The sequence below is a fragment of the Aplidium turbinatum genome, chromosome 2, assembly GCF_918807975.1.
Source record: "Aplidium turbinatum chromosome 2, kaAplTurb1.1, whole genome shotgun sequence".
Classification (NCBI taxonomy): Eukaryota; Metazoa; Chordata; class Ascidiacea; order Aplousobranchia; family Polyclinidae; genus Aplidium; species Aplidium turbinatum.
This window is the reverse complement of record NC_137473.1, coordinates 22054994-22079406: the sequence shown is the minus strand read 5'-3', so window position 1 is coordinate 22079406 and position 24413 is coordinate 22054994. Positions and strand designations below refer to the sequence as shown.

Sequence of the window (24413 nt, the reverse complement as noted above, 5' to 3'; positions counted from 1 at the left end):
TGTTGCCAGTACAGTATTTCAACTGCTAGAAGTAGGAAAGGCTCAACAAAAAGCTTTCCTTGAAATAACTTCCTCAAGCGCATAGGTTAACCCCGACTTGAACCAGCGTTTCTTGATTTTGTCGTTTCTTTGTATGTAAAATCGGCACTCATCCAACTGATATATCGGGACGGAAGACCTGCACGCGCAGCCAATCTAGCGGTGGCTTTGACCACATGCCTTTCGGTGCACGGTCGTTTGGTCGACAGGACGTTTGGTCGACAGGACGTTTGGTCGACAGGACGTTAGGTCGACAGAACGATTCATTTTTGGGTTAGGGTTAGGGTTAGAGTCAGGGTTAGATTAGGGTTATGGTTAGTTAACTAACCCTAACCCTAAAATAAATCGTTCTGTCGACCTAACGTCCTGTCGACCAAACGTCCTGTCGACCAAATGTCTGTCGACCAAACGTCCTGTCGACCAAATGACCGGGTGCCTGCCTTTCAAACAACAAAAGTAATTTATTCAAGCAAAAAACTCTTTTTTTATTTTACAGCATTCAATTAACCGTGAAAATAGCCTTTTACTGTGGTGACAGAAGTGATGGATTTTTCATTTTAGAATAATAGTATGAGGGCTAATCAAATGTTTGTGAAAAAATATATCATCATTGGAACCGCAGCAATTGTATTATCAACCCGGCCCACGGCCACTTTTGTTGATACACCTCAAAAATTAATACTACAAAAATTAGTTTAAAAAGTGCCAGTGTTTATGTTTAAATGTATCACTTTGACGAGCTAGGCAATCGTGGATCAAACCAATAATAATACAAAGCTTCGGTCTACAGTTTGACCTTGTTCAAGATGCAATCACGCCAAGACTACGAGGCAATTTAACAGTGGTGTATAAGTGTAGTTACTATCCTATGTTTTTAAATAACGTACTCTTTGATTTGTCGTTGTTTTTATTCTACTCTGGATGCGCTTGATGTTTTGGCGCTTTCTCTGATACAAACAAACAAATGTTGAGAACCATTTGTTAACATATAGAATAGGGTGCATGTCTTGAATGAAGTAGGCTTTGAAGATATAAGCCACAGCGATCTATACACACAACAAGCTTTGCCAACGTGTGAACCTATAATAATGACTGGATACCGATGTAATTTTGATTTTGAATTCTACGCTTGATATGAAAAAAACATCGAGAAAGAAACCTTACATTCAGCCTACCTTTATTTTATTTTAAACAACTGTTTTGAAAATCCAAATTGCCAGGGTGTAACCGATGAATCTGAAATCACTGCTAGCGATTCTGACGTTATCAAGTGTAGCAGATCTGCCTCGTCCAATTTGGACCTCGCACGTTGGCATGGTCTGTGTATAGGGCCTACAGTACTTCGCCAAGATATAAACCTTGAGAATAAATCAAAAAGTTGTTTACCCAGGTGAGGACTCTTCTTTCTCAATTGAGAGGTATAATCTACTATTAAGCTATGGTACTTAACATTGTGCAAACATATAATGCTATGTGGCATGAACAGGCGCGGATTTATGGGGGGGGGGGGGCAACCCCCCTTTGGCACGCGTGTGACGTCACGATATTGAGAATGATGCTTTCAGTCTCTATGTCTCTAAAACAAAGTTTGCCTAATTTTAAGCGAAACTGCATTGAAAGAGCAAGTTTTGCCAATACCAAACATCTCAGCCAGGAATTAGCAACAAGAAAACATAGAGACTTAGCTTTATTACCGAAAAAATGCCGAAGAAAACATGATCTTATCCTTTTGCTATGCCACCGGACAGCACCATTTTACAGGAATAGTTATACCCATATTTTTGTTGAAAATGCTCTCAGAAGGCACCAAATTCAAAGTAATTTTTCAAAATTTTCTGGGGGAGGCCCCCCAGACCCCCCCCGCTGGGTGTCGCTTTTGGCAAACACGCCGTCAAAACCCCTCAAATTCCTGGCTACGCCACTGATTGTTCATATCTGTTTTATCTTTATTACTTTTTAATTCATTTTCAAATTTTCTGGCCCCCCCCAAAAAAAACTCCTAGATCCGCGCCTGGGCATGAATTAGTTGTGCGATACTGATGAGCTCAGCCTCATGGGCGAGACACGTGTCTACAGCTGTCAATTCTTGCTACATTGGACTGCCGAGTGCCGAGAAACACAAACAATACAATCTCAGTGAACGCTTGAGTGATCATAGGCCTTATGCTGTCGCATGCATCATTGCCTACTAAGCCTACACTGCCAAGATATGACTTTTTTCTACAATTAAATTCAGAGTCTTCCAGTTCTAGTAGACTATACCACCTTTATAGCCTAAACAATAGGCTATCTTAGTTTTCAAAAAGGTTTACAACATGATGACCTACTGTAGCCTATATACGCAGGCCATGTCAACGCGCGAGCTTTAAATTTGTCTAGAGACCGATATTAACTGTGGTTTGAGATTCAGCGATCACACATTGGAAATTTTAATTTTCAAAACTACTAGTTCGATGGGATATAAAGTGCAGTCAGCCTAGCGTTAACAATCATAATTACATTAGTCTCCAGTCATGTCATAGGTTTTCACGTTGTTAAGGCCTGTTTATATAGGTCGCTGTGATTTAAAAACATGCCTCCCAGTTCTAGTACAATACTTTCATTCATGCATGTTTTACCATGTACCATACCGCATACCATCAAAGTAAAAAAACAAAACAATATCTCTTGTCATAATATGGCAAGGGTCTGGAAAAAGGCAGGAGCTAGAAGCAACAAAACGCGAGTGGTAGAGAGAAATATAATTTACTATATAATAAGATTTTGGCCCGATCGTAACACCTTGAGAAGTTTAAATATTAAAGCTAATGTAAAAAAAAATCAAAAATTGATGCCATACGCCAAAAAAGCAACAAGAACCAGCAAGTCAGTGCGGGTAGATTTATTCAGCGCATGCATATTTATTTATTGTATTAGCCTACATCAGTGGTTCTCAACGGGGGCGGTATGATTATCTCGGCTTAAGGGGGGGGGGGCGTTTTGATTGTTAGGGGGCATTCTGGTTTAACCCATCTACCGACCAGCGTAACGATTTCGTCACATCATTGTCTGGATAATCTACTCTACATGCTCGCACGATAGCCAAACAATTTCTCTTACACCATCGTCGTATTTGATTGACTAACCGTTTTGTTTACAAATGCTATCTATTTAAAATTTAAACGCAGTAATTTTTCAGTGTACCAAAAAATCTGGTGAGTTCCATTATGACGTAACCACTACTACCAGTATACTGTTTTCATGCTCGCAAATATACTGTATATTTTATTTTCGTAATTAATCGTTTTTGTTAGCGGGCGGTAAAATTTCGCCAGTTTATAAAGGGGGCGTTGGGCCAAAAAAGTTTGAGAAACACTGGCCTACATGAACGCATAAACACCACTGCATTTACAATGGTGGAAGCATGGGTAGCCAGTAGGCTATACTGTAGTGTTGATAAATGCTCGGCCTATTTCGTATGGCTGTTGTTATTGTTACTTTTAAGATATTCCTTTTTTACCTCAGTGTATTTTGCGGATTCAAGGGGGTGATTGGGCGATCAAAAAACACACAGAACAATAATTGTATTTACGTGTTTTTGTAAGGTCGGATTAATGCAGACCTGCACATCGCTGTGTTTTGTTGAAATGTCCCCCCTTAAAAGTACTTGTTGGATTCGCCCCTGGTACTGTGTTACTGTTGTTTCAAACTTTCGAACAGCAGTAGGCTTCTGCATACATTTCTCTTTTCGTAGCAATTACTGTATAAATAAGAATTTTTTTTTCATGCTGAAACCTCAAGTATAATAAAGAAAGAGTAGAATTAGAATCAAGAAATAGCTATGCCAAAATAAAGTATTAATTTTCCAAAGCCACATTTGCTGACTTAGAGGAGGGCACTCTATCCATTAAACAAGCCACCGAAAGGGCCGTAAAACTATTTGCTCAAGCATAAAAATCAACATCTCAAGCGCATAATGCGCCAGGTTCGTGGGACACATTTTTAAACTTTGCTATTTCATCTTCACTTGCAAAAATAAATCGACAAACAGTATGAAAGCTATGTATGCCTCTTTTGTGGTACATCCTTCCATTAGGCAGCTCGATGAACTATCGCCAGCCATCCTGCTCAACCAGTTCCTCGGCCTTGCGCATAGCAAAGCGATGATTAACGGCAATCGAGTAAATGTGACAAAACAAAGCAAATCGCTACGTGCGGTTCGCGAAAGGCGGGTAATTCTCAAGTAAATATTGTTACAAAACTCTAACTGTTTCGCTTGATCAGCATTTCCACTGAAGTGCTCGTTATTGTTGCCGGAAATAAACAAACGCCGAAATCAGAGTCCGATTCATCAGCTGATGGAGAGCATAGAGAATACATTATTATGTTGCAATGATTATTATCATAACGTTTGGAAACTCTTGTGAATAAATGAGACTCTATTTTCTTGTGCTTTTTCTTTATGATAGAGAAAATATTTATGCGATTGATGGCACTTTTTGCAGTAACTTGATATCTAAAGTATAAAAAGTAATTAAAAAAATTGCAACAATTCCAGGGTCACAAAATAGGAAAGTGTCAACAAATCATCAATATTTGATGATATTGATGAAATTGGAGACATGTTTCTTTTTATGCAACCATTAAACAAAAGCATTATTCTGAGAAAATTACTTCCAAAACTCACAAGATACTCGAAACAATTTAACATCCAACATGTTCTATTTATTGCCCAACGAAAGTGACCGGCAAAGCAGTGCTCGTGAGGAAGTGAGGTTTGAAAAGGTTGAACTTGGTAACGTCGTATTATATTTTTTATCGTTTAATATCGCCTTTTTAAGAGACTGTCTTTTTGTGTCATCGTATTTATCATACGTATTTACTTATACTTATTGCACCCATACTATGGTAGCGTATTTTGGACTATCGTACACCTAAAAATTCAAAACTACACACTTTGTAGCCAAAAATAACGTCAATTAGACCTAATCAATACTATTTCATGAGTCTCAAATCTCATCATTACTTGACAATTTCACAAGTCTGCATTGTGAACAATTATGAAACATACGCACATGACACCATTAGATCATAATTTATACGTCACTATTTCTGGAATTCAATCTCCGACCTTTAATTAACTCAGCATAAATTAAAGCTGATCGACAATCCTACCTGATTTTTCCGCAAGATTTTTATGACTCATATCTATCTGCGTCCTGTCTCCACTGCTTTGTTTCCTCATATTTAGTGTGAAAAGTTTTATGTAATGTTTTGTATGTGAAAAACTAGTTTGACTGTTTCACCATCAACGAGGACACAGCCATTGAAGCGGATAGTGGGATGCTAATTTGGAGTCGTATAATAATTATCATCTAAAAGTTGCAGCTTACTTATTATTGACATTTGATTTTCCATAGTCAGTAGATTAGACTTTTATATTTTGAGAAGATATGACGTCCATTCGAAACACCTCACAATGAAAAGTTCAAAATAGAACCAAATCATCAATTTATTTATAAAGTTCAAGTTATTGCCACTCTGCGTCTAACTCTAAGCGCTTTGTTCAACAATAGCCTAGGCATTTACAGAAATTGTAGACACTTTCCCCATCACTTCATGGTGTCTGCTGTGCACTTAAAGCAACCACCAAATTCAAGATTTAGAGCCTATCCTATCCTAATGCAACGGCATGAAATCTGAAACATCTAAAAAAAATTGTGTGTGCATCGCTTGGCCGTAAACGTGTGGCTCCTTGAAACAAATGCAATTCGTGGCTTCATCTTACAGCAAAATGGAAATTTTTTTTCATTGGTCGCAACGAGAATGACGATAGCATAAGTTTCAATCTTCAGTTATTCGTTTGTGAGGCCATAAACTATGGACACTAAACATGGAAACATTTCGCTGCAGTAGGTATAGAAATACAATAGATACTAGTTCAAAATTTTCAAGTAGTTGGCTGTTCGGTTTGTCAATTATTGATGTGTGTAAATGATTAAACGTTTGCCTTAAAAGTTTTGAAGGTTTAAAGCTTTTTCACGCCAATCACAACTTCAACCGTGGCACGAACTAGCAAGTTTTGTTTATTGACCGTATTTTCTTTTAGCGGCCATCGTGATGGAGTAGTGATGACTAATACTCGGGCGTCCATTGTCTTACTGTAGTCTTGTTTAGGTTCACAACTACCGCTTGCCATGTTGCAACAAGACTTAATTAGTCATGAAATCACAACTCTCCTCTTACGTTCTTTTTTTAGTACCTTGAGATGCACTTTACGATAACATAAAACAGACATTTGTTGTAGAAAAGTCGATCGATTGAAGCACATTATGTAAAGTAGTGTCAGTGACAACTTTCTATTTTGGTATTTAATCACCTCGGTGACCTCAGAGTCATCGGTTTGATATTCAAATCTCCATTTAATATCTATCTTGGGGTCGCCACAAAGCGTCGTTCTTATTGTTTCATAATCATTATAGGGTTTATTTCAAACCATTATGTACAGTAGTTGCACCAATTTTGCAAGTAGACCTATTTTGAGAAATGAGATAACCTATTGGCTTGAAGGAAAGTAACTGTACACATGTTGAGAAAAGTCTCTCACTCAGCATTTGTAGGTTTCAAACATTCTACCTTTGCAATGCAAAATCAACTTCCTTGATGGGACTCGACCCAGGGCCGGATTAACCATTAGGCTAATAAGGCTATAGCTTTAGGCCCTCGAAAAATTCGGCCCTCAATTTTTGTAAGGCTGGTATTGATACAGATCCAGTACAGTACAGTTTTTGTTTAAAAACGAATGACTGAGTTGAGTAAATACATATGATGAGCCCATTTCCAAAACCACTTAAGCGCCACTTTTACCGAAATTGAGTTTAGAGCAGAGCTTTTCAACCTGGGAGTCACGAACCGTTTTTCGGAGATTCGCGAGGTGCTTGAAATTCCAGAGTATTGTCTTCAATTTGTTTTTGCCAGAAAAAATTAAAAATTGTGTTTTTTTCGAAGTCGCCCATTCCTCTACTTGAGGTTATTCTACCGTTCAAGCTTTCAGACGTTGCAAAGCTTCAACAATAGGAAAGCATTTGATATTTTTCACCAGGTTTTTGTACCTTGCTTTGTGCAGACTAAAATTAACCAGTAACAACGCTATGGTAAAAAAGCAAAATTATGTACAGTAGAATCCTATGCAAAATTGAGATTTCTCTTTGTGACTTTTGGTAACTTTATAACTTCTTAAATATTGACCCAACAACCACGAAATTTTGGTTCTACATTTCTTTTGTTAATAGTTAATAATTGATACAACTAAAAAAAGTAACTTTAGTGACAAAAAAAGTGACCTAGTCATTAGGTAAAGTATTAGCCTACCATAGCTAGCCTACCTACTATCCATTTCTTTCTTTCCAAAATCTTTTCCATCTACTTCAAATTTGACAATAAAAATTGTGTTTGTATCCAAAGCCAATTATGCGCCATCAATAGTAATTTTTCTGTTATGCTGATGTTATTTTGCAGTAAATAATTTCAATTTTTCATGTAGGCCTATGTATTTTTATTACTTTTTGTAGCTTGGTTTGCAAAATTAGGCCTTTCTCTAGTAAACAGCCTTAGACCTACACTACCCTTAATCCGGCCCTGACTCGACCACTTCTTAACCAGAGTAGGCTAGGTTGCTTTGATTATGAAATGTTACATGGGAGTTTAACGGAAAATGCTACTCCTACTTGAGATGAGAGTATAAAAAAGTTCAGACAAGGAGTTTCAACTATCTCGAAATTGTTCGAGCGTCTCATTTCACCTCACCTTTTGTCATTTTTTTGTGAACAATTGATATCAGTTTGGCTTCAAACCGGGCCATGTCACAGGTAGTGTAAGCTTCCCAAGCAAACTGCATATTCATACATTTCTCATGTTACTCCAATGTTTTATGTAAGCTATCTTAGATGTCTCCAAGGCATTTCGCATTCATCACTAAAGTTAGTCATCAGACAGCATAAATTCGAAATAGTGAGTTTAAATTTACCTATGATGAAGCTGTTTTAATATTACTAATTTACGACCAACTGTGCTGAAATCAGATCATTATTTTAAGATTATTCAACGCAAGATGTTAAAAAAATGCAAGAAGAGTACCTAAATGCAACAGAGTTTTGATATACAATTGCATTTTCTATATGCATATCGAAACCTATATGCAATTGATTTTTAATTGAACATGGCAAAGTAAGTTACCAAGCGGTAATGGTTTCATATTCTTCCTGTAGAGTGTAGAATAATATTGTAGATAAGAGAAAATGTAAAGGTTTATAAAAATTATTTCTTTTGTTAAAACGTTTGTAGTGTGCAATTGATAAATTATAAAGTAAAAGCAGAAACATAATTATGTATTTTTGGCTCTTTAAAATTTAGTTTCACCTTTACTTTACTTGCATTCGATTTTTTCATGATTTATGCTATTAAAACAATACGATGAACGCGAATAAAACGTTATCAAGCTGCTTTATTTACTTGTTGGAAGTCATCATCCATTGTCCGTACAGAGGAAATTAGAATATTGACAAGATTAATTGCTGATATTGTTTTGGTGCGAGTTGGGACACTTCAGTGCAGGGGTGTCCAACCTTTTTGGCTAAAGGGCCACATGCGTTTTACAAATGATTGCGCGGGCCACTTGAGTGTTTACTGCTAATTTGTAATCTTAAAAATGGCTGTTATACAATTACTAGTTACGACAATTACTACATCATCATTAAGTTCCTTCCTCGTATTGAGGGTTAGATACAATGCGCCATTGTTTTTTCATAACTTAATTTTGTCCATTTAGTGATGTTTGATGTCCAAATCATTCTTGGTCTACCATTGCTTCTTTTACCGTTTATCTTTCCTTCTATTAATGATCTTTGTAACGAGTTTTGCCTTATTGTGTGTCCAAAATACTTTAATTTTCTTCTTATGACTATTTGTAAGAGAATTTTGCTTGAATTAAATTTGGATAATACTTCATCGTTAGTGATCGTTTGTTTCCATGAAATTTTTAACATTTGCCTGTATGACCAGAGCTCGAAGGCATCGATCCGTTTTTCCATTTTTTGTGACACTGTCCAAGTTTCAGAATTGTATAAAAGGGTTGACTAGACATAGCATTTTAATATTCGTTGACGAATTGATAAATTTAAACTTTGATTAAAACATTTTTTTATTTTTCCAAATATAGTTCTTGCAATTTCTACCCGTCTGAGAATTTCATGTTCACACCTCCCATCTTCAGTTATTAAATGTCTAAGATAATACTACACTCTCACCCAAATTCTAATCTTAGAAATGAGTATTATCCTCTTTTACAATTATAAAAACAATAAACATGCCTAGATATAGTAAAGTTAACAAAGTTTTTACTATACGTCGACATTTACAAGATGTTTTGTGACGTTTGGCTTCGATCACCGCAAGCCCGCGCGAGAAACTAAATTTCGCACAGTTTCACTGCTAAAATCGTTTTGTGCGAGTCTATGACATGAGATGTATTTCAATGAAGCAAGAAATACTGACTGACTCTTAAAGCAGGAGTAAGATTGTGTGGAAAGGACATGGACGTAACAATGTGTATTGCGATGTAATTCAATCAACTTGAACAGTTGTGAACCCCCGCACTAGAGACAATAGACTGTTAGACAAAGAAAGCAAACAATAAATGCCAATTTCTCGAAACGTAAATTCGTCATAAATTACGTTAGCGATTAAGTTGATAAAGTCATTTCAAAAAACACAACGCAGGCCACTTAGAACCTTCCCGCCCTGCTGATTCAGTGCTTCGCGAAAGCATGATAATGATGATTGTTAACTACCCCTCGTTTTCAAGGATGATGGTCTTCCCACAAAACGCTAACCGAAATGACATGTCGAATCCTGGCTTTCAAAGTTCGTTGTATTTGGGGCATTTAAGATCCTTTGAGAGAGCGGGTTGTGGGTGTAATTGACGTTGTTTTCTTTGTATTTTTTTTTAATTTCTTAGATCTGCTCTTCTCAAGCATAAACAACGAAGCGATCATTTGCTAATTTACTACTTTAGACTTGAACACCACTTACTTCTACTTTTTCCAATATTTTTGCACAAGAAACCTGCTGGTATTGTGAACACATGTTTTCATGAGTGAAGGTTTCATTAGTTTCACGCGTTTAAATGATGTGTAAAATCTAAGTTTTTGCTTACTGCAAAATCATGATATCACACATCAATTTTGTATAAATTTCATTGTCTTCTGTAATTTCAATATCTTCAGTAAAATACTGATGACGTAGAAGCTGACTTGGTGTTCTCTAAAGGTCCTTCGCTTCCTTCCTCTCTCATTTCATTGTGTAAAGTAGGCTACCAAGGTATCATTGTGATATTTTGAGAAAAAAGATACCAGTGACTGACTAATGTCATACTAACGACATACTCACTTTATAAATAAAATATTTATTAACTAACGCAATGTCACAGAACATAAAACACAACAAATAAAAAAATAGAATAAAATAAAATCAAGAACATTTAATTGACTTTGTAAGCATTAGCAGTAGGTTTGCTCGCTGACTAGCTGATAGGCAAGACAAAGGGCGAAAATAAATAATAGAAACACAGCCCGCATTCCTCCAGTACTGATGTCAGAGTTGCCCACACTACGCTCACACACGATGACGTTACAACGTCGTAACAATGATATGAAGGTTGTTTAATTGTCATTGTCAATAATAAACGTCGTTTCCTGTCCCGGTTCTTCCTGTGCCTTGGGCAGGTTGCGATCCGTTGGTTCTTGGCTTTGACAAACATCTTTATTGTCATCTTTAGGAAAGATTGACTTTTTATTTAAAGCGTCTCGATATCTATGAGCAAACAATAGGTTAACTTCAGTCCAAGGCAAATCAGCGCAAACAGTTCTAGAATGAAATACGTAGTTAATGTTTAACCAATTGTTGCACCAAATAACATCCGGGTATTTACCAATCGATTCCTTTTAGTTTGTTACTAAAGCAATTCCATTAATTTCGAATAAACCTGCAGTGCTCTACTACATCTACGATAATGCGGGTGTTATACGTTGTGACTGTACTGTAGGCTACAGACGTTTCTTGTTGCAAAACACGATTCGCAGTAGTAGGTATAAATTGGTGAACTTTACCTAGGTTTGTGTTTGAAACATGTAACTCTTTTTTATTCTACCCAATAGGTTTTCTATTCTACCAATCGTGAATGTTAACAGGACTTGAGACATCTTGGTTTTCTGTGCTTTCATGGTCTCGTATTTAAACGCTTTGTTTTATTACCAGGGCAGTGGAATTGGTTGCGTTTCATTTTTGTTGTTTTTGGTAGAATATGTGTTGAAAATATGTCAAAAAAAATCTTCAAGAAATAACGCATGACAAAATACTGTTGTATTGGTTCGCTTTGCTCTTGACGAGTTTCGGCTTGATTAACTGCTCAGTTGGATGGAAACATTGAATACAGCTAATTGCTAGCATTGATGTAACCTTGCTCTTTAGACTTTAAAGGATGCTACGCAAGCTGCCATGGTTATGAAACTAGTGTCACAAACTACTACCGAACAAAACATTTTGGTCTAAAGCTTCCTCATTTTGTCCATGCTTTGTAGCAAGGTCAAAGTGAGAAAGCTTAAAACATCTGAAACTACTTGAACATTTGACTAGTCCAATTCCAGAACCAGCAAGCTAGTTCTGGGACGAGAAACGTGCTAGGCAGGTACACCAAGGTTAAGTAAATACAATACTTAATACAAGCAACACCTACACCACGCGAGGCTGGAACATTATGAGTAGATAGTAGTGTAAACATCTGTTTGGATTGATGCACAGCTGCAGGTTGAGATTTTAAAGATGAAAGTTACTGAGTTTTTGCTATCTTACTGACCTTATTAAGCAATAAGCAGTTAGAAGAGTTAAAACAAGGCCAAGGGCTGCTATGGTAAAAAGAAAAGCAACTTTGTAAGTAGATTCCTCCGCATCACCCCCAGTTGGAATCTGTAAGAAACTTTAAGATTACCGACCGATTCCAGAAGAAACTGCATCAGTGATGCGATTGAGTGCATGGTCGAAGTGAAAATAGCAGTGATTCGTCATAGCAAAATGACAAGGAGTGTGTTGCAAATGCAATTGAGAAATGTAAATGTATCAAAAGAAAGAAAATTTGAAAGAGCTGGCATAGCTTTGATGGATTAAGGGACTACCGTGCAAAATTATCAGTGCAAACGTTGCATTAGAGAATCAAGTCAGTGCGTTAGTTAATACACATGCGACTAATTATGAAAAGTTGATGGCATGCACGATACAAGCAAACATGAACAATTCGTTCAACAGGTCGATGAAGCTTTTATGATTTTTGAAAACATCAGAACAAAAGCTGCATATTTATTCAAACGAAACCAGCGTAAGTAGCATGCAATGTCAACAAAACAAAAATTTCAATTTCAATAAATTTAAATCCAATTACCTCCAAATTCCGAGGATCAATTAGTCTTAGTTCGCATCTCGCCCCAAAGAATCCGGCCAAACAACTGAAAGAAATATTTATTTAACCATTTTCACACCACAAAGAAGCGATTGAAAGGAAAGCTTTAACAGTTACTTTCATCGGCAACATAGATGTTTTGACGCCAGAAAATAGATCGAATGACTTAGCACAGGGGTCACCAACTGGCGGCCCGCGGGCCGCATGCGGCCCGCCACGCTGTATCGCTGCGGCCCACGGAAGGTATCAGCGTACAAGTACAGTAGAATTTGCCTATAGTGACTTTGGCTATAGTGACACTTCGCCTATAGTGACACCTGTTGCAAAGTCCCGTTTGCATACGCAACAGTTGAGTAGAATTCGGCTATAGTGACACTTCGGTTATGGTGACACTTTTTCCGCGGTCCCTTCAGGTGTCACTATAAGCGAATTCTACTGTATAACTAAAAAAAAAATACTTTTCTTGAGGAGTTAAAGAGCACAAAGGCAAAAATTACTTTCCGGGAAGCATATTTTCGCTTTGCATACGATTCCACCAACCGACCAATCAGATTATAGTTCTAGGGGGGGAGGGGTTGCTTAAAGTTATTCCAATGCGATGTCCAACCACACTGTCCTAGTGGTTGATTAAAACGTCTGTTTTCGAATTTCGATATTGTCTATGAGCATAGGGTTGCTTATTTTAAGTTTGTAAATGTCCTGTAAACACTAGTGCGAGTTTCACCGTTATTGTGTTTCACGAGCAGTGTTCTCTTTATAAATGCAAGTTTTTGTTGGCAAAATAGGTCGGTGTGCCAACTCAATTTATAATAAATTGGCAAAATATTATATATAAATTTAAAGACTTTTTCTGATTGTATTATGAAAATATTTAGCTTAGTACTGCAAAATGTTTTTTTTTTTTTAAAGAAATATGGAACGCTTCATGATTTTGCGTGCCATCCTTGCGCAGGAGCTATGCTAATCTTCTCTGTATCGTTTATGTAGCCTACTGCTGAAGCAAGTACTGCAAAATGTTGTTAATCAACAAATTCGTGCCATGCTGATAAGCACCGCAAGTGACAGTTGTCTTATAATAAAAGAAAGATGGTTTTATAGACTCTCATAAAAAGGATGAAAAACCAACTCATTGCTTTTTTAGAGGGAAGACTGTTCAATGTTCATGAATTACGATTTTTCGGTGATTTCCACAAACGTTTGTTTCATGGTGCCTGGTTTCTTTTTCCATGTTATTGGAGCCTATTTTTCGGTGATATGTTTGCAGGTCACTATTGTTGCCTGTATTGCGATGTGTCAAACATTTCCTTGTTTACTTGCAAGATATCTTATGCGAAGCGAAGTGACAACACCACTCTTGCTTGGCGATGAATATTTTGATGAAACCGCTCGCCTCGCTATAAGTGCACAAAACAAGTGGCCTCGTTTATTAGGCATTGTTAAAAATGCCAAAAGTGTTGTAAAAGGAGCTTGGCCTGGCAGTAGCATTGTTCGATTAATTTTGTTGCTGCGGTATTATAATATAAATATTAACAACATGTAACGCTGGATACTGAGTATGAAATGCGTTTCTCTCTAGAATAAAAGTCAACCTACCTAACATTTTATTAGTGCGGCCCGCCACAGCTCTCCTTAGTGCCAAAGTGGCCCGCATGCAAAAAAGGTTGGTGACCCCTGATTTAGCACATTACCATGGCTTGCGGCCACAACGCTTTAAACCTTGCTTGTCATAACACCCTTTTCTCACCTGCAATATGGCTCCCCAGTCTGATCCGATATTAGACACTCTCCAAAGTTGACACAGCGGCCACTTTCGTTAGGAGGGCATCGAGTTGTTGTTTCCACTATCTCTGTGTATATATTTCATATTACGTATTTTCAACGCACACACATTCTAGCAATTCTGCACTTGACAAAAAAATTTAAAAATAACAATTTATCTACTGTTTTTAGTCTCAACGTAGCGTTTTTGTATTATATTTATTAGAATGATAAAGTTTTGATGGAGAGTTTACTTTCTTGTACAACAGACATACACTTATTAGCCACACATTCTGTTTTGAAATACCAAGGCATTGTATTTGAATAATATGTATAAACCAATCGGTTTTATACTAAAGCTATAAAATGCACGTTTTATGTTGAAACAAGAGAATTGTTGAGATTTTTCAGTGGAAAGACAAATATCTTAACTGGTGCGTTTTTAAGAAATCCTGTCGATTTTGTTTCTAGGCCAATGGATTTAATAGCATTGGAAAATTAGTAGTGCTTATATGGTTAACAAACAAGCAAGCAAAGCTCTAGTAGAGTTGGTCTCGTAAGAAAGTTGACTATTTGTAGTCTACAGCTTCCGCCCATCCACTTAAATGACGACACTTTCTAAGAAGCCCAAGCTATTAAGTTTATTTCTTGCAAGCTTTCTTCAGCGACACTATCAATATGTCATGTTGGAAAAATTGCATGAAATGCTATTTTGAAATCCTTTTATTTCAATGCGAATCCTTGTCTGTGATATCACACTGTGCTGACAGCCACGAGAATCAACACAAAGTGTCAATATACTGTAGACGAAGCATTGTGATTTATTTCTACATTCCAGCTAGTTCAATGTATAGATCTCAAGTGTAATATACTCAACATTTCCAATTACTGCTGTGTCATTAATGCCGCGTTGGTGCACTTAGTCACTATGTTTACAGTAGTACAAAAATTCAAGTTTTTGATTTTATTTTGTAACAGTTTTCTTCAGTTCATGTTGCTGAATTTTTCTCAGAAACAAAACTTTTTCTAGCTATCATCGTTGTCACTGAGATAGACATTAGACATTCAACGTCCTTACGATGCCACAACCTTTAAAGAACGAACAGTAGAAGAAAACAACTTTTACCCAAGAATGTGCATGAAATCCTAGTGTATTACTTTCCTGAGTGAAAAGAATATCTCCAAATTTCACCATAAACAACTAATGAAATTCTGTCTGGAATACCGCAAGTATCGGTATAAACGAACGACATAGCCAAAGTCCATAAAAGAAAATTTTATATTTTTTATTTGATTTTTACAATTTAAATTTAAGTTTTTGATGCTTTTAACTCAACGTTCTTTAAAATCATGACAATGTAAATTCTAATGATTTAGCTCATAATCATTCCGTATTAATTCAACGTGAACTCACTTTGACAGTCCGGCTTTCCACATATTCCTTTGCATGTTCGAGCTATCGGCGCCTGGTTTGCGCACTCCTGGGCTCTCCGACAAGCGTCGTTCACGTATGTTCTACAAATGTTGAAGATTAATCTAATTTGTTGCGTTGATTTACTAACCCAATTGCTGATTGCGTAGTGCCTTTGACTCAAATTCTGATAGGTTTGGATTGAATTCCAGATCGGGCCATATCAAACCCTTTAAACAAGGTCTCGATTTGCCGCATGTAGTTTCTCTCGATGAAAATATATTTTGCTAGCGATGCAGCCACGTTGTAACTATCAAGTGCACGGGACTATTGCAAAAAGATTTTGACAGTCACAGAGCGACAATGAATAAACCATGCCACGGGATGATAAAGAACCTAGTCCATGCATGTCATCACAATGTCAAAACAAAGGTCACTTTGGACATTTTATCTGATTCACATCAAACGAGCCTCTCACAAAAACTTTTTAATATTTAAACATCTAAATAAACGTGTCATCGTTTCGGTTGTTTTGTTTTTTATGATTTTAGCTTTTTTTTAGAAACAAATGAGTAAACCTATTTATTGGCCATTTACTTAAACACTGCAATAACCAAACACTGAAGCAACAACTTTTTATCCTGAGATATAATTTCAAAACTTACAGCATCACAGAAAAAATCACTGTACCATTTTTTCGTAATTATAAATCAAATACCGGTATAAACTCTTTCACTTACTGTCCATTATCCCCGCATACAGGATCAAATCCTATTGCCGAACAATCGAAAGCTTCACATCTACAAAGATAATCGCTTGGCTCAAAATTCCCGTTCTGGCTCAATCGGGGGACTGTGCTCATTGAAGAACATTGGCCTCCAAATCGACAAGTGGCCGGTTTAAAGGGGTCGCACAAAAAGTATGCACTTGTCTGGGAAGAGCTTATGCTCACTGATAGCAATAGGAAAAAGAGAAAAATCCAAGTTCTACTGCTTCGGGATGAAAATAACGTAAAGTGGTTCGATATTGAAGTCTTGTAATCCATGCAAATTTGTTTTTGATGGGTCATTATATTTCTGCTCAGTTCTCTAAGCCTATATAAATTAATAAATAAAATTTTTGCTTGATATAATCTGCACAACAAGTGATACATAAATTTTGTTAAATTTTATCCACAATTTTCGCGAAGCTTCAAGAGTCTCCGTATATCACGTAGGCTATGTATCATTGACTTCCTCCTGGCAATTTGCTAACCACTATTTTGAAACAATTATACTAAGCAACGTTATAATCTCATAACTTCAAAACAACTCAACAGTCGAGGACAATTCAAAATGACTTTGAGGAATACAAAAGTCGCCAAGCGACTTTTGCGTTGAAATCGATAAGCTACTGAAGATAGGGATATTAATAATGAGCTGATAGGCCTAATACCTGACAAAGTCCCTCACGCTGACCACATCCGCAGTGAAACCACAGCTTGGTCACAACCATACGAACGTCTTATCAAAGCGCTTCAGGCAATCGTTTGCGTAAAGATTTTCTCTTTCTTAGTTCAGTCCAGCAACGTTTCTTTTTTCAAGAATTCGAGTTGCACAAAACTTTCCTGATAGCCTATTTGCTTCCAAATGTTTATGCTTACCGAAGTTAAAAGCTAGATGTGGTTAGTCTCGACAGAAGCGATTTTAGTTTTTTTATTTGTTCTTGTTTAACCTCTGCTGGTATTCGAAATATTCAAAAACCATTATTCAATAGCAAAGATGAAAACCAGATACAACGTTGCCTGTTAGTCTAGTCTAGTCGGTGCCGCGGCAGTCGAGCCACACATACTCTATTCTAACACGAAGTTGATTCCAACAATTCAGTTCGACCTAAACATACTGTGCTTACTGGTGATAATAACAATTCTCAAGAAGCTTCATTCGTTCATTCTCCTCACCACAATAATTATATTTTGCTACGATAACGACTCCAGCTGCCTTGCCAATTTTTACTTTTTGTGATGTGCCGAATGGAAACTTTTATCTATCTCATCGTGATATCCGGCCACTGAAGGCTAACCAGCTCAAAATTTTACATTGTGAAATGGCGTCTTTTATTTATATACGCATCCTTCTTCTTTTCTTGTAAAAAGGCGATTTCCAAAAACAGTCACGTCGGATTACCATGACGCGTTTATGATGTCATCACTATGTGAATAACCAAGCACGTGAAGTCGAAAATAGAAAGAAGTAGAGATGTCGAACACTGAACAATTAATATCCTCGATGAAGAAAATTTTTCAGAAGCTTTATTCTTTGCGGATTACAGCATTTCCATGTTTAGATTTGTAACAGAACCTGTGAGAAGGCAAGTTTAAACGCGTTCGAATATGCATTATGGATTTAAACATAATTTCTAGCTGTAATTATATTCTATTCAAGATGACAATTAAAGCGATTTCTACATCTTGACACAGGATTGATTTCTCAATTCGCATGGTTTTGCTTGGGAACTTCTTACTTTTTCCTCAAACTCGGAAATTGTCCTACGAGCCTACTTGTAGTGAAAGGCAGTAGCGCAACCAGAAAAAAAGTTAGGGGTGGGCTAATTCAGAAATGTCAGCCGAGTGATTTGTGACAATAGTGACGGTGACAATACACCAATGCCCATCCCTTTGATTAATATTTAAATGCACTCACGGCCCACAACCCACCGGTTGCCGATACATCAGGATTCGTTCTTTCAATCAGATTAAAAGTTGGCTTAGTGAACCCCATGCTACTATAGCACCATCAGCATCTGCATCCTCATCCCTACGGCCACTCTTGCAATCTTCTATAGATTTAGACGTTTTTGTCATGTATGACAAAATAGAATTAGCTTTCCGTTTTCCAACACAAATAAGTGCGAAAACAACAACTAGCACGAAAACAGTTTGAAACAAAACACTAATTTTGTAAACAATGAATTTGATGTGGACGTTTTTCTTACTTACAAAACATTCAAATTTAGTTGTTTTTTTTACTAAAGTCCCAGACGCCTTCGTCTCTCTGCTCAAATGTCGCATACAGTTTTACATGTCCGTGTGATTCGGCATTGACATACGGAACATCGGTATGTCCACCAGACATTTGACCACGAGAGTACGGGAGCATCTGAACTTTATGGAGTTCAAGAAAAGTGCCTTCAAAGACCATATCATGGAGTGTTCTTTTTGCTCTGAGCGAAATTTCTCTGCCGACTCATTTAAAATTTTACGCAGAGGCAAATCCCTATTTGACACCAAAATTCAGGAAGCGCTGTTAATGAAACGCTATAACTCAAATTTAAACAAACAATTATTTGCTGGAGGCGCGTCCATTCTCTTCAACGTTTACTTAATGTATCATGTTCCTTGTGGTGTAAATTTTTTCATAGTTATTTCTGTAGTTGCCTTTTCCTAATGTAATTTTACCTTCAAGAAGTTGAAATTCATTGCATTTTCATAAATATTTTCAGATTCCTGACGAGGGCTTAAGTTAAACCGAAAACGTTCAACTGTTAAGTTAAAACTATTTGTAAATATGTAAAATATATGGTTATAATGCTCAGCCCTGTTGTATTGTTGTGTCTTATTCATACCTAACCTGTAAGCAAAATGTATAAATGAGGAACATACAAAAACTTCATTTTTAGTGGCGGGTTTGGGGGGGGCTTGATCCCCCTTAGCCCCATGCTGGGTGCGCTACAGGTGAAAGCTAGAAGTTGTCGTAGCCTAAATAGCTACAAAGGTTTTTCACATTTCTTGTCACGAGGGCAGTGTTAACCGCTCCCCGTGCCCACGGCTGTTTAGGCGCCCACTCATTTTTAGTCTATTTAAAGCTTTTAACGGTTTAAAAAAGCTGCTATAAAAGCTCGATAATCAATAGCTTAAATCAGTGGTTACCAACCCGCGGACCCCTTGGGGGTCCGTGGTTACCTTTATGAATTTTGGAGAAGAAAAAAAACGAAAAGCGATCTTTTAACACTCGTCTTCCATTTATTTGGCATTCCTTTTCCATCTAACACACGTTGACTGACTTCCTGCATTGTTTTCAATCCTGTCTCTCCACTTGCGCGTATCATTTCCACAGTGACTTCAGATAGTCCAGGAGCCTTCCCGATTTCATTTTCTTCATTGCTTGCGTCACCTCCTCTCGAGTAACTCTCTTTAATGGACCTGTTACCACGTCGGCTTCCACATTTTGATCCCAATCGTTTTCCTCGTTCATTATCATCTCCATATGTTCTTTCCGAATTCTTCCACGATCTTTCTCACTGAAACCAAGCTTTCCATCCCTTCCTTTAATAAATCGTCCACCATCTACATCTTTCCCATCCCGCTTCATAACCTTCATAAACTTATATACTTCGTTAGGACTGTTTTTTAATTTGGTCAATTCCTGCTCAGCTTCTTTCTTCATAGCTTTTGCAACTATTCTCTTTGTCCGATTTTTCAATTGCTTGTACTTGAGCTTAGTTTCTTCTGATCTATTTCTGCACCAAGCCTTGTATGCGACTTTTTTCTCCCCAATTGCTTCTCTCACATCTTCATTCCACCACCACGTATCTCCTCGATCCATCCTGCCTTTTGTTTTCCCACAAACTTCATCGCAAGCTTGCAGAACTCCATTCTTGAAGGATCCCCATACATCATTCACATCGTTGTAAACAAGACTTTCAACTCTCTTTTTAAACCTTTCTCTTGTGTCGGCATCTTTTAACTTCCAAACTTTTCTTTTGATCACCCTTTTTTTATTTACAGTTTTCTTCAGACCTTCCTTGTCCAAATCGATAACCACTAACCTATGCTGAAGTTCGCATGGTATCGCTTACACATCTTTGATCAGTTTTCTGTTTTTCCTGCATACCAACCCAAAGTCAATTTCGGTTTCATTTCCACCTGCACTGAAAGTCACTTTTCTTCCTTCCTCTTTCTTAAATCAGGTATTTGCAACACACAGGTCCTTTTCATCACAGAACTCAAGTAGTCGCCTTCCATCGCGATTTCTTTCTCCCACGCCAAACCCTCCATGAACACCTTCAAACCCATCAATTTGTTGGCCAATGTGGCCATTAAAGTCCCCAAGACCCAATACAATTTCCTGATCACTTCTTGTGCTCCATTCATAGGCCATTTCGTCATAAAACCTTTCTTTTTCTGCATCGGATCTTCCACTTTGTGGTGCATATCACTAGTGGAACTTTGTGGTCCACTTAGTGGTCTCATCACTACACTCTCGACCAACGGGCAATGACCAACGTTGGGACCGGAGGAGTTGGGATTTTGGTAAAGGAAGAGCTATATGAAAATGTTGTTGAGGTTCGTAGACAGAGTGACAAAGTAATGGCGATAGTGATGGTGGTCGTCTTCTTCAATTCATCAAATATTTGACCCCCCCCCAAACAAAATTCTGGCTACGCCACTGTATGCAACCAAAGTTTACCTCATAGTGGCGAGAACGACACCACTGCTTGCAGTTGAAGACTACGCTGTACTGGTAGGCCAGTAGATATGTACCGGTAAGCATATAGGTGAATGGTATGCATAGTCATAGTCAGTGGCGCCGGCAGGGGGGGGGGCAGGCGGGGCAGCTGCCCCCCAATGTTTTGGGCATCACCTTTTTAATTTTTTATTTTATTATGACATATTAATATTTTTTTTTTAATATATTTGGATCCCAACCTGAAGTCAACTCAAGTTTGCAAGGGGGGGGGGGGGGGGGGGGGGGGGTTAGGGCTAGGAAGCTCTCTCTTTTATTTAAACTTTTTCTTTGTGCTGTAGTTATTATTATGATTTTGTGATTCTAGTCGCAGCCCAGCAGATTGGTTCTTGCATAGGTTGGCTATTTTAGTTGCGTAATATATCATCTTTTTACGTCATGCGGTTGTAATTCTTTAGCTCAGTTTAATTTGTTTGCTGCATAAGCATAAGGGTCATTTGCTTCCATAGTGTAACATCACTTTTGTGAAAATAAAAGTTGTGTGAGCGAAATCAAAACTTTCCTATCTGGAAATTAGGTTGTCTGTTGGGTTACAGAAAAACATTTACATTCTCCCTTTGTCTGCAGCGTCCGGAAAAAAACAAGTCTATTAACTATCTTAGATTCTGACAGTTTTCAGACTCAAAAGGAGTCTATGCCGCTTTTTGTCATACAGTGGAGCCCATATTTCTGAAATTGTGTTATTTTTAACTTTTAACGCATCGAAAATAGCCTGTGTTGTCGGATTCTTTCCAGTTGATTAATTATTGCGAGATTACATTTGTGTATACATTGGCATAGCACAGTTTGACGTTGATTCTAATTTCTATGCTAAATGGGTTCACTTGTTTGTAAACGTATTTCTTTGTGTCATCATCATCATTAAGTTCCTTCCTCTCGTCGAGGGTTGGAGGCAATGAGACGCCAAGTTTCTCTGTTGTAAGATTTTTCTACTGCAGTTTTGTAGTTAAGTCCTGACCAGTCTTCAACATCATTAGTTCAAATTCTTGGTGTCAATTTCTTGAAAATTTGTTGTATTGTGAAATATTCAGCATTAACGTTAACGAACAGCCTTTTTATGCAACTGTAACGTTTTTACATTCAGCATCAGGAATAGCCTTTTTCCTAATCCATCGCTTCAAATAGAAGAACTTCGCATTATTTCTCAAATTCAGCAATAATAGCTCAGCTAAGCGAACATTCCTTTGGGTCATGTATTAATGGATAGAATTGTTCAGCAGTTTAGAAATAGATTACTGCAGTTGTTAACTGAGCTATTGAAATGAACTCTTGATCGTAATTTAAGAAAGGTCATGTTGGATTTTCTGGAGTATTTGTTAATTATGATTCTATTTGAATAAGTCGTGATATAATGCTTAGGCGTATCACCTTGTAAATGAATTCTGGAAAAAGGTTTGTCAAGTGTCAACAAATGAGAATTTTGTTAAACCGTACAATCAGTGTTCTTTATTTAGAGCAGTGATTCAGTAAATCTTAATATTTACCAACTAAAATTCTACAATGGACTTAAAAGATTATAAATTTGATCCTGCCTTCCCTTTGCCAAAACATAGTTATGGCCAAAATGCCGTGAAGCATGTAATTATGTTATTAGTAGAGGACGAATTAAAACTGTCAAGGCCAACTATCCGAAAGTTAAAGGTAGAAAATTTCGCTCACAATGGTTTGATGACTATCTCTGGCTGGAGTGTTCAGAAGCTAAGGATGCCGCATTTTGCTTTCCTTGTCGAGTGTTCAACAGCTTGGTATGTTATAGTCCTGTTAAGTGTTAATATTATTTAAAGTTTATTAAATTGCAATTATGCTCCACCGGTGTTAAATGATTATTTGTTCTTAATATTTCTTCTTCCTATCCACGAGGATTTCATGCACAATTGTATAAATTGTAAGACCTGCGTCCCCGTGAGGAAGATTGTACATTTTTTTACATCGATTCAACGCCCTACAACGTTGAATCGATGTAAAAAGCAGCAGAATCAGCTGGCTGGGGTTAGGGTTTTAATTGATTATTTTTACTATAAGTGAAGCTTGTTTTCACGTCTAATAAACGAAGAAACATGTTGACTTTAACTGTAGCCTATTGTTCCGTCATACTGCATTTTTGGCATCTTAATAAGAAATATAAGAATTGTTCGCTAACTTTGTGTTTTAAACTTATCATTTGATATAGTGCATTCTCCTGATGAAATCTTCGTGGAAAAGAAAAAGAAATATTAAGAATAAAAAATAATTTGCAGAGCATTTATTGCAGTTGAACTATGCCTGGTGGCCGTCACAGTAAATTTGTTCTATTAACTTTTATTGGCCTCAATGCTCGCAATGTCATAAGGCTACGCATGTGGCCGCCTCTGTGTTTGATATATCTACTATGTCTTGACATCTGTATTTTGTAAGCATGGAAAAACGTTTTCACAGCGTTTCAGTGCAGTATTTGATAATTTTTCTATCAACTGACAGACTAGTCCAAATCATGAGGCATATTTAACTAACAGACTGTTGGATAATCAGAAAGTGCAGCTACGCAGAATTTCGCTAGCAATGGCAGTTGCAAGTCCCATACGGAATCAAACTGTGATTTATTTTTTTCAACAGATCAGACATGTCAAAAATGTAGGACTTTTGGTAGGCTATATTACAATAGACAATAGCAGTAGAAAACAAGAGAAATTAAATAATATATCACTGTCTTGCATGTCTTGCACCAGTGGCGTAGCCAAGGAAGGGGGGTTGGGGGTTTCAACCTTTCAAATTGAATTTACGGATGTTAATATATTGTAAAGCTTTGGTAGAGAGTTTGCTTTATATTGTTTGCTTTGCTTTATATTGCGTAGTTTAATATATTGTTTGCAAGAAAAGCTTTAGCCTATGATGTAATTTCACGTCAAACTGTGCAAGGATGCAAGCCATCTGTAACTGCTGAGATCGCTTGTTCGATATAGATTAACGTCTAAACAGCTATTCGTTATACAAAACATGAATATATTAGAAATAAAGTAACTTCATTCTCTCAAAGCTTTTTGTTTGACACTCATCAAGATGTATGACCTCTATGACGTTACATTTTCTAAACTTTGGGTTGACTTTAAAGCATAAAAGTTAGTGACTTACCGGAATAAGATCGCTTTTTGGATCAACCAAGGAGAAAATTGATAAATAATAAAACTGTAATAATCTCGCAAAAAAAAAGCAAATCAACCTATGTCTCTAAAACAAA

General features: G+C 37.1%; 1 protein-coding gene and 1 non-coding gene across 2 annotated transcripts; both read right to left on the bottom strand.

Annotated features, from left to right (window-relative positions):
• Window positions 1-10459: 10459 nt before the first annotated feature.
• On the bottom strand, window positions 10460-16865 carry LOC145764986 (uncharacterized). The gene is made up of 6 exons (XM_082576705.1): window positions 16436-16865; window positions 15699-15799; window positions 14271-14373; window positions 12509-12572; window positions 11930-12039; window positions 10460-10887 (listed from the first exon to the last, which is right to left on the bottom strand). Exons 1-6 carry the CDS (start codon window positions 16846-16848, stop codon window positions 10737-10739), a joined length of 942 nt encoding a protein of 313 aa, XP_082432831.1. The 5' UTR covers window positions 16849-16865; the 3' UTR covers window positions 10460-10736.
• LOC145765748 (U6 spliceosomal RNA) lies at window positions 13434-13537 on the bottom strand. The gene has a single exon (XR_014288626.1). It is a non-coding gene; the product is annotated as a U6 spliceosomal RNA (small nuclear RNA).
• Window positions 16866-24413: the final 7548 nt, after the last annotated feature.

Coding starts and splice junctions, on each gene's coding strand:
- LOC145764986 (XM_082576705.1), bottom strand. CDS start 16,848: ATGTATCACTTGTTGTGCAGATTATATCAAGCAAAAATTTTATTTATT. Junction 12,573..14,270: donor ACTGGGGAGCCATATTGCAG/GTGAGAAAAGGG, acceptor TATTTCTTTCAG/TTGTTTGGCCGGATTCTTTG. Junction 10,888..11,929: donor ACTGCTTATTGCTTAATAAG/GTCAGTAAGATA, acceptor GTTTGCTCATAG/ATATCGAGACGCTTTAAATA.